Source organism: Epinephelus lanceolatus, chromosome 17 (assembly GCF_041903045.1).
Source record: "Epinephelus lanceolatus isolate andai-2023 chromosome 17, ASM4190304v1, whole genome shotgun sequence".
In the NCBI taxonomy this organism is placed as follows: domain Eukaryota; kingdom Metazoa; phylum Chordata; class Actinopteri; order Perciformes; family Serranidae; genus Epinephelus; species Epinephelus lanceolatus.
This window is the reverse complement of record NC_135750.1, coordinates 26,878,317-26,889,651: the sequence shown is the minus strand read 5'-3', so window position 1 is coordinate 26,889,651 and position 11,335 is coordinate 26,878,317. Positions and strand designations below refer to the sequence as shown.

At 43.8% G+C, this 11,335-nt stretch overlaps 1 protein-coding gene across 12 annotated transcripts in view; it reads left to right on the top strand.

Moving 5' to 3' along the window:
- The window catches only part of tacc2 (transforming, acidic coiled-coil containing protein 2), a 58,792-nt gene that overhangs the window by 22,407 nt on the left and 25,050 nt on the right, over positions 1–11,335 (top strand). For all 12 annotated transcript variants that reach the window (XM_078160628.1, XM_078160620.1, XM_078160618.1 and 9 more), the window contains 2 exons: positions 910–1,842; positions 6,083–6,388. In XM_078160628.1, the coding sequence (XP_078016754.1) occupies positions 910–1,842; positions 6,083–6,388 (1,239 nt within the window). The remainder of the gene's footprint in view (positions 1–909; positions 1,843–6,082; positions 6,389–11,335) is intronic.

Below are 11,335 nucleotides of genomic sequence, written 5' to 3'. Positions count from 1 at the left end.
GCTGATATCTCCAACACACAGCAACTCACACCAAAACAATGTAGACTGATAAATAGCACTGCAGGTAAGAGGAAAAATCTGTATTTTTGATTTTGAGGTGAACTGTCCCTTTAAGATTCAGAAATTAGAGGAGTGCACATGAGACTTCACGCCAATGAAACTATGTTAATGGCAAGTAAATGCTGTGCATCTACACATGTCTGAGAGGTCAGTGGAGGTCGTCATGGGCTCCCTCTCAATGCGTCACACAAGTAGCATGTTAGCATGCTGTCACATATCATCTGCTCAAGTACATCACAGAGACAAAGGCATGCGTGTAGTCTGATTGGGTTTGCCCCACCAGCTTAGGCTAAAGAATCATGAATTTGGTAGACGAATATGTAAACTTATTTGGATTTTTCCATGGGCTGTAAATGATGATATTCAGTCTATTTACCAGTTGCTTAGTATTCATAAATCCCAGCAGTAACACCATGTCCAGCTCTTGTTTGGAGTGATATTAAAGAGAGCAGTGTGACAATGAATATGAATGAGGAGGTAAACACAGAGCTGCACTTTGTTTTGACTCGAGCTCGGATCAGATGACTGTGCCTGGTGAAGTCTAAAGGAAGTAATGCAGCCCTTTATATTCAAAGGATGACATCAGCTGTGACATCGGCCCTGCTCTCCAGGGCAAGAATGAGCCTTTTCTCACACTGCTAAACACAATGCAACAACAACAACACAACCACACACACATGTACCGACAGTACTTCTGCACACACACACACACACACACACACACACACTCGAGCCCCCATAACCACACAAACATACACATTTGTCATTTGTCAGTCATTCCTTGTGCATGTGCTGTAAACTAAACAACAAATTCCCCAACCCCCTCTTCTCTTGCATTGTTTTTTCCAGACCCCTCCCATCTCTGGATTCCCCTCAACTAGAGTTTCTTACTCCGACTGAGGAGATAGCTGCTTCTCAAGGACAGGAGGAGATCCCACCACCGGGGCAAGCAGCAGAGAAGACAACAGAGATCCCACCTCTGAATCTTGTGAAGAAGCCAGTGGATCTTCCTGAACCTTTGAAGAAGACAACAGAGCTCCTAGAACCAGCACAGCGCACAAGAGTAGATCTCTTAGGAGACAATGAGAAAGTAGGGCTCTCAGAAGAAACAAGGAAAGTAGAGCCCTCAGAAGAAACAAAGAAAGTAGAGCTCTTAGAAGAAACAAGGAAAGTAGAGCCCTCAGAAGAAACAAAGAAAGTAGAGCTCTTAGAAGAAACAAGGAAAGTAGGGCCCTCAGAAGAAACAAAGAAAGTAGAGCTCTTAGAAGAAACAAGGAAAGTAGAGCCCTCAGAAGAAACAAAGAAAGTAGAGCCCTCAGAAGAAACAAAGAAAGTAGAGCCCCCAGAACCAACCAAGACAGAAGAAGAGCCTCCAACAGAGCTCCCAGAGCCAGCACAGAGCACAAAAGTAGATCTCCCAGAAGAAACGAAGAAAGTAGAGCCCTCAGGACCAACCAAGAAAGAAGAACTTCCAGAAGAGCTCACAGAACCAAAAAGGGAGCCAGTTACTTCTTCAGAAGCAGCGAAGGAGCCAGCTGAGCTCCCAGAACCAACAAAAAGCACAGAAGAGCTCCAAGAACCAACAGAGAATGAGGAACCAGAACCAACAAAGACGACTTCAGATCCCCCAGCTGCAGAGAAGAAGCTGACCAGTGAGCCGCCAGAGGTGCTAGTGGACAAACCTGTAGAGATCTCACCTGAGGAGCCATTTAAAGTACCAGCTGGGGAAACGGCAGTGACAGAAACAGTCCAGCACCCTGCTGAGGAGCTACAGGACAGCGGGTGAGTGTCTTTATAAAATCAGATTAATTCATAATCAGTCACAATGCATTGAATACATGAATTTTGTTTGTTATGACCATGATCTGTGTGTTGAAATAATGACAACAGCAAACAAGAACAACTTCCTCTCATTGTCCAACCGTGCAGTTTCCAGTGAAAGCCAACATTACCAGCACTGTTTCCCTGCCAGACTGCTGCTAAGGGACTGTTCCCTTCAGAGCTCAGACTTCAGAGTCTGGATAAAAAAAAAAGAGCCATGTCCTTGTAATCCTCAATTGACTAGAATCTAAGGATTATAGCCTTTTACTATTAAGAACAACAGGTTTGCTGGAGACTGGTAATTTGTGGTTGACTGGTTTTCCAACAGGAAACCAGACATCAGAATGATTTGTATCTGACCTTTTAGAACTGATCGTTTTCCTGAAACTTATCATAACATTTCCATTGCAGTGATGTATTCGAGACATTTTATTGCAGCTAACGTATTTGTGAAAAAGGGGGGAATGTCAGACGGACATGGTCTTTACAGCTCAGCAGCTCTGTCTGTCACACTTTTAAAATGGATTTCCATGTGCACAGAGAGTCCCCTCGGTGGCTTTGTTTGGCTTTCAGACACCTCGAGGGCGTCTGGTAGGTTGCTGCTGTCTGCAACAGTGTCCGATTGGATGAATGAGACTGAGTCTAACAGTTTTGTAAGCGTTTGTGAAACGGCAGTGAACCCCTTTATGTTGTTAAAGCTCCTGACTATGTTAAATACACATTGTAAACCAGTGTGTCGTTCATTTCGACCTCCATGTGGGCGTTTGGTATTTATTTAAGCATTTTAATAGCTCTCACCAGACTAACTTTCCATATATGTCATTCTTTTACTTGATGTCATTGTTTTGTTCATTGTGCATATAAAGATGTGTTGTGTCAAAGTTTATTCTTCTAGTTTATTTGCTGTGTGAGGAACGTCTTTTGGAATATTCTAATTAAGTTAACTTCTTTCCTCAGCTTCCTTAGCTATCTCTCTTAGTTGTCACTCTCTCCTGCCGCTTAGCTCTATGCCCAGGAGCCATCCCACATGCCAGAGTAGCACTTGCTGCCTGTCACTCACAACACTTGTCCCATCACTGCTGTTGGAGACATAAAGGTTTGTTCAGTGTAGAAGGGAGGAGTGACAGTGCTATTTCCACTATAGGTCTCATCAATAGATAGAGTTACACTGGTGTACGTGTGTCAGAGACAGAAATGTGACTGCATGGTCAGTGATGTGTGTGTGTGTGTGTGTGTGTGTGTGTGTACATATGTTTCTTACCCCGCCCCCAGAGGCTGGCCTAGCTGTCAGTCCTGCTCAGTCTGTGCGGCTTTGTGAACTGAAGCCTGTAGTGGGAGGAATTTGGGCAGGCACTCAGCCCCACTGAAGTCATTTGCACAGACCAGACAGAGTGGAACAAAAGCCAGAGTTAAGAGAAACACTTGAGCATGTGCTGCGGCGTGAGTGTGTATGACAGAGTCAGAGTCACACAGAGGAGAGGAGGACTGGGACATACAAACTGCTGTTTGGGAGTTCAGCAGCAGAAGTCATTGCCATCACTTACGTGTTTAGATCTGTGTGATGGATTCTTCCGTGGCTGAATTCTGGGTGAGTTGACAAGAAGTAGGCGCCCTGTTTTTTTTTTCCTGTCTGTGTGTGTCTACAGTAGGCGGTTGTTTTTAAATCCCTCCAGGTGGATGCAACAGATGGTGTGTAGGTAACTAGGGCTAATTACGCTCTGTCTCTGCTGACCTCACCAGATGGGAGGAGGGAAGGGACAGATAGAAAGACGAAGGGACAGAAAGCGGAGAAGAAGTTACAAAGTTGCGAAATGAACGGTGTACTTCAGAAAAATGCTACAGGTCACAGCATGTTGTACTCCTTTCCTTACTTGATGTGGAGGCTGCCTGATCGATGGCTGGCAAGACATCTCAGTAGTTGTAAAACTGATGTTTAACTACTGTCTGTGAGTGGTCCAAAAATCTTGCTGGCTTGGTAGACTTCTAAAATGAGGAGCTGATAACTATTTTTAGGCCTAACATGAAACACAAGGGACAACTGAGTGTATTTCCTGTATGACATATGGCACAAAAGTGCAACGTGTTACACAGCTACTTTTACTCAAATTGAATGAAGTCTTTTGTAAAGCAACAGTTACTCAGGAAACACTATGGAAATGACTGGAACTCTTTAGCTTGGTATGTAGGATATTTCTCATCCATGTTTTCGGAGTAAGAAGGAAGTAGGATGTGCTATAGCCCACATTGTACTGTAAATAGACCAGTTGCCATGGCGATTGTAGGTTCATGTGTCTTTGCTGGCACAAGTGGAGTAGATAATCTCATGTCTGTCATTCATTCAACCACACTGGACTGCCTTCAAGTAATAATTTAATCTCCATAGTGACAGAGGAGAATTGGCGGATTATTTATGAAGTATGTGTTTGCAATATATACAATGTGTTCTTGAATGTGCAGTGTGTGTGTGCTGGTGTGTGTGTGTGGTAGCTGTTGGCTACAGGACAGAAATGGTCCTCCCATGATTACAGCGTTAAAAAACATTTTAAAAAAGTCAGTATCCTCAGCTGGTTTTGTTTACAACTCTCTGTTTATCATTTAACACCCTGCCTGGACTTGCTGTCTTCTGCGTCCAGCTGTTTCGCGTAGATTACACTAAATGAGTGTGTGCGTGTGTGTGTGTGTGTGTGTGTGTGTGGCTAGAGTACTGTACATGCACAGGCAAAGTCACTTTTGTTTACTTAATGCTCAGTCATGAAAGTGGAGGTTAGAGAATTAGCTCTGTTATCTGGACTGTGATAGACTACTATGTATACCTGGACTTGCCTTGTAAAATCTGGATTTGCCTTCTTAAATAAAAACTCCTTATGAGGTGCCCTTGAGTAACGCCCTGCACGCTGCTGAATTACCAACAATAAAAAACTGTATTGGACAGCCTCCAGCTGTTAATGCCAACAGTAAAACTACACTGACGTGAAAAAGCGTGTGGCTGAAAAAAAGCCCATGTGCTCTCTCTAACTTGTTGGGTTCAGTCTGCTAGTAAATCCTCTGCTACATCATACACATCACATCTGGAAGAAGAAGTTGGAAAGCTGTTAACCTGAGTGGGTCAGCTGCTATTATCTGGACATAAAAACCACTGAACCAGTAAATACTCTTGTGTCCTGGGTAATCTTATTTTCTCTCTGCTCCATAGCTGTTTTTGTCCGTCTTTGGAAGCAGCGGCGCGTCTTTGGACAGTCTGCTCGGACTGCGCTGTGACTTGGTTGTTTCTATTTCCAGGCTGCATGTGCCAAGTTGGCCGCAGATGCTGACATATGTATAGCTTTGGCCTGCTGGCGTTAGTCACTGACTGAGGATTTGTAACGAGTGGAATGGGACCAAATAAAAATCATATATGGATTTGCAGGACGTTTCCTCTTCACGCAGCCGCCCTGCATCTGTTAGAAAATTCTGTACTTTCTGTAATGGAATGATAACAACCAGACCAGTCAGATGTAAACTGTAACTTGCTACACCCTAAAGAAAAGCACACGCCCTCATTAAATGCTATTAAGTTCTGACTTTACTGGAGAGAATAACAGAGCTCAGTTTCAGTCCGAAGTGAGCTGGAAGGGGCATTTGGAAAGTGCAGGTCAGCAGACAGTTGACTTGATGCTTTGGTGTGAATGTGTTACAGCTGATGGAGGTATTGTGAAGCTTTCTGCAGAAGAGGCTACTGGGGTATTTTTAGAGCTAAACAGGAGGCATGCCCCAAGTGTGAAACAGCTGCATGGGCGTCGATTGCGTTGCCTGTCAGATTAGAGAGCCTACCACTCCTGATAAGACGAGCCTGGATCTGGGCCAAATCCACTCCACCAGGTGGCCCATGATGACAGAGCCAGACGTCCTCAAGCAGGCTACTTCACAGCAGAGGGCAAGTAGAGCAAGCAAGGGAAACATGGACTATCATGTAAAGGGACTAATGAGAAGAGTTAATAACAAAGTGTTCTTAGGATGGTTGGAGTGAGCTTTTTATTTTTTAAGTCACTGCTAGGTTTAGGTGATGACACAGAGCAGAGTGCTCCATCTTTCTCTGCTTTGAGGTAAGTCACGGTTCATTTGTGCAAAGGAAAGCGTGGCCTCAGAGGGCTTTCTGAAACCGCCGTACTTGGCCTTCTTGTTGCGGTCCGTCTGTTAATGTTTTGTGTTCCCTCCCCTGCAGGCCCTCCCTCGCTGAGCGGGCAGAGAGAGGTGACCGTGCCCCTGCATCTCCCCCACCTCCTGCCTCCGAATACCATTTCCTGCCTGCCCTCCCTCCTCACCTCCAAGACACCACAGAGTTTCTCACTCCTCCTCCCACACCCCCGGAGAGACCCTCTCCTGACGCTCTACCAACCCCACCTGCATCTCCCAGCTTCCCTCCTCCTCCTTCTCCTCCTCATCCAGCCCCTGATTCCCCTCCTGCACCTCCTGCTTCCCAGAGCGAGGACCACTGCCCTGCTCCTGCACCCCGCCACCCCCCATTAAGGTAGGAACATGAACTCTGCCTGACTGTCACTGCTCCTGAAACGCTTCATTAAGTCATTTCCTGTTTCACTTTATAAAAAAAAAAAAGTGATTTGAATGTGTGTCAGTTTTCTGTCGTGCCTCTGCTCTGCTTCATTTGTAAGACCTCGCAGATTTGTGCATGCTGACACTAGTCCGTTTAGCCTGCTTGACGAAAAGTAGCTGTGTCCTTATCCTTTCAACCCCAGTTCAGGTCAATTTACAGCATTAAACTAACGTCTGGCACACTGAATTATCCTGTGGATGTTGATTCGCAGAGCTCCTAAATAGTGTGAGCTACTGGAAGTGTAGTCATCAGTTTCCTTATTCTGACCTAAAGGACAAGTTTAACATATTCTCCTTCCTGCAGAGTAAGGTGAGAAGACTGATAACTAGTCTCACATCTACATGGTGAATAGTTGGGGCAGGCATGTGGTTAGCTTAGCCGAGCATAAAGACTGGTAACGGGAAAAAAGCTTGCCTGGCTCTGTCCAAACAAGATATGATGGACTATCTCATCCCACCAGTTTCTGGCTCATGCTTCACATTTATCACACAGACATGACGGTGGTATCAATCTTCTCATCTAACTCTTGGCAAGACAGTAAATCAGCATATTTGAGAGGCCTTTCCATATACAGATACATCACATATAGCATTATTGCAATTTCCAGAGTCTGCTATTTCAGCAACTTGTCATACCACCTCATAAAATTACAGATTAGCGTTGCTATGCACGTCGGCCACATGAACTCATAGGAAACAGGATTTGCTAATGTATGAACTTAGTGGTCATGGAAACTCATATGTACACTGTATAATTGTGGCTTGTTAATGGTGGATATAGCAAAAGCATCACTGTGAAATGTTTATATTTGGATCCTTTAAACACTACAGGATAAAGCGGAGCACCAGGCTTCTTCACAATACGCATACCCGGCCCCATCATCAACACCTGACACATCCCGGCTGCCTTTTTGTCATTTAGGCTGCTTGTGTAGCACCAACGTCATGGCGCAGAACACAATGATTTTCATTCATAACACTGATGCTGATTGTGTTTAAATGGTCCTCGTTATTTTGCTTTCAGCGCAGTTCCCCCGCTGATAATACTTGACATTCCTCTGCAATCATGCTTTGCAATTTATTCCAGGGGCTGACTTTTCTAAGGGGGAATGACTCAGCCACTTTCACAGTGCACTGTCCTTTACAACCAGCAGAGGGTGTTTTCCATTCTCAGAGTCCAGTGTTCATGATGTACTGCCAGCCTACGTCTGCACTCTGCTGTCTGAATGCTGCAGGTATATGAGGAATAACACAGGGAGACACAGTAGCTCTTATGTATTGGAAAAGACTGTGGATTGTTTTCTTTGTATAATTTTACATGTTTGCTCATGACTTCAGCCTGTTTGACTTTCTAAATGCTCTCCTTGTTCAGAGAAGACCAGGATTTTGAGAGGGTGAGGCTGCCATAGTGTTGTTATATTATTTATGATATCTGAGAGGACTGTTAGGTAGCAGAGGAGAGGAGAAGAGTACCACCATAGTATCATGGACTTAATATTCTGAGTGGAAGTCACAGATTGTCCTGTTCGCCTGCAGATGCATAGAGGTGCAACTATGCCAACATATGTGCAGCTAGAAGCCACTTTTAATCTAGTTTTTTTTTACTTTGAGTCATATTCAAGGCAAAGAACATTAAAATTAACAATCTTTACTGGTAATAAAGTGATGATGTATCAACCCCTGCAGGGGCAAAGCAACACCTGTGGAGCTGCTAGACATTTATTATCTTGCTAAAAGGCTTTTCAGCTGGGAAACTTGCCCTTGAACCTGCCTCCTCCTACTGAAAACTGGCTTCCCTCAGCATGCGATCATCAAAATGTTAGTCATCCTAAAAGAAACATGTGCTTTTTTCCTGAATGATTCATTGAGAGTTGCATGAGTAATAATTCAATCCTTCTGTGAAAGAAAAATAACAAGTCAGGCTGCCTTTTTTGAATTAATAATTATTGAAAAATAATTAATCTGTCAGTGGCGCCCACACATTTTGCACTCATAATATCTGTCGTGAAGACAGTAGCTGACGGCTGAAAAGGTTCTCTTGTTTTTACAGATTCCCCTGAAAACCCCCCAAAACCAATCATCTCCCATCTGTTTAGTTTGTGATCATTCAAACAGCCTCTCTTTCTTCTATTTGAGACTGTAGAGAAAACCATTATGTCACACGCCCACATGTCTGCAATTGAGATAATGTGTCGATGGGTATCAAAGCCTTTTGTTCTGAGGTTTCCCATTGTAGTGCCCTGATTACCCCATTGATTGCTTTCATCATACTTTGATGATACAAAGAGAAGGAATGCCTCAGAATCTCAAAACATGTTATAAGAAGATGTACAGTGAACGCAGACAGATGAAGCCCAAGAGTGGATGTTTTGTAGACACAGCCTCAGGAAATTGATCCCACAAGTGATTGTTTATGGGAGCAATGTAGTCTTTTCTTGGCATATGAGAAAGGAAGCCTCAGGCGCTCGCTCTGCCTGATCAGCTGGAGGATCAGAGGGGCAGATTAGGGGTTTGCCACAGACACCTAAAACCAGGATTCACCAAAACACATCTTTGAACTGTGTGTCACCTGCAGAGCTGCTGTATTCTGTTTGTGATGTATTTGAGCCTTTGTTTGCACATCAACAGAGATACAGCCTGTAATTCTGGAGTTAGTGGCCCACTTTGTCATCAGTGATGTATGACTTGAACTAAGTCAACGAAAAAATACATGTACTGCAAAGTCAGAAATAGAACCACGCTTTTAGTTTAGCTTCAGCACTTTTCAAGATCTATTGTTTGTTATTCGTTGTTGTGCTCATCAGAACCTCCCTATCTTTTTCATGAATCATTCAGTTTTGGGTCTGATCTGCTGCACTAGCACAATGTTTCATGAAATTGCTATTGTGTTCTCACCCACCAAGTCCACACCTATAATTTCCTGTGGAAAGAGGGTCCCGTCTTTTGTGGTCCTTACTTAGATTTGTTGAATTTATTTCTTGCTTAGGGTTGATGTACTATTCTTGTGTCTTTGACTTTAGCATTGTCAAATTAAAGGGCATATTATTTATTTTCTTTGTTTAATTAGAGCCTTTAGCAAACCAAGAGACCGTAATGTGATTAAGGTTCATGCTTAGCTTGAACTGGCTTGAAATTTCAACACTTCTCAAGGTTCTTAAGTCACACTTATCATGTGTTATTCTGACTTAACTGTATGTTTTGGATTTTTAACACAACTAAAACCTATTTCAGAGGTACATAGGTTATATTTTTTTCCACTTCAGCGTTCTTAACTAAAGACGGTTTAAAGACGGACCACAAATTCTTCTGCACCATCACAGTCTGACACTGAATAGCAGGCTACACATATGTGGGTCGTAGTGACCCTGATTCCTCTTGAGCGCCATAATGAATCTTTCAGAAAAAACTGCCACAGCCATATCTTCCAGTGCCTGAGTTTGTTGAATTTTTTATTTCTTCATTTTCTTCAGTCTGCAGTGGAAACAGCGGTGCAAGGCCGGGCTTTCACAGTAGCAACACAGAGAGGATGTCAGTATCAGTGATTCAATAGAACAGGAACTTGTACTTCACACATACATCCTTTGCTGCCCTAGATACATCTTTGAACTGGTATGGGGGCTGGGATGGCAGTGGCAATCAATATTTTTGCTTCAGCAGGGGTCTGTGTTGGGAGTTGTGAGTGGGAGGCATTTTTACTTGCCCCCTCGGGCTGTGAAACATCGACCGACAGACCCATCCGAGGCTAAAATCACATTGACTTTCTTTGTGAACATCAGTTAATGGACTTCATGTTTACATGCAAGCACTCCCCCTTATCAAGTGTGGCGTTAGGTCGGACATAAACACCAGGTTTAGTGCCATTTGGAACTGGAAATTCTGTGTTTTTAGTCTACGTAGGCAAAGGTGCGACACCTGAAACCTGCGTACAAGCAAGTTACAAGTGCTTCAGGCTTGAGTTGCTATAGTAGCGAGCCCTTGTTTCCTCACTTTCCCATGAGTGCACAATAGATTTATTCTTCTCATATTTCCAACGCCTCTCTTTCCCATTGTTCCTTGACAATGAATGGGAAAAGTGCAGAACCTGTTCCCGCTCTTATTTCCATCCCGCAGGACACATTTCTCTGCGTCTGCCACACACACACACAGATGTCTTAAAGGAAAGACAGATTGTAACGACAGACTAGGACGGAATATCATCATTGCTCTTCCGGTCTCTGATGCGATTCAAGGTTTGATGAGAGTGCCAGTAAATTAGATCACCGGCCCATCCTGCTATCCAGGGATTTTACTGCAGAGACTGTATTCATTCATTTCATTTAGCATATGTCCCTACCTCTTCAACAAAGACTGACACCTCTGCATTAAGCTCCTGTAACCAAGATCTTTAACATTTTGAGTCTGATAGTGGGTTGCTGATGTTACTTCTCTTATAACATAATATAACATTTTAAAAGTTGGATTTTTGTCTGTCTTTTTGGTCTCTTTTTGTGCTGGTACAGAGCTGTTGTTGGAGTGTCTTGAATGAAAGGGAATATAATAGGGTCAGAGCTGAATAGTACACACACATTCTAGTTTCTCAGAGTCTATTGTTTACCTCAGGCATCACTCTGGTTGGCCACGCTGAGTGCTGGAAGCTTCCATTGTGTGAAAAGGAGGCACGAAAATGACGTTTTTCATTTTGCAAGTCACTGGGTGAGAGAGAGGGGGATCGTGGCAGGGGAAAGGCAGAGTCGAGAGGTACGGGGTTGCTGTGGGAGGGAAGACGAAGGGGTAACCATAGAGTGAAAGAGAAATTGCCTGTTAATCAGTGGGGTTTTGGAGGGTCTTCTATTGTTAGGCTCCCCTGCATAGTCGCCGTAGCGAA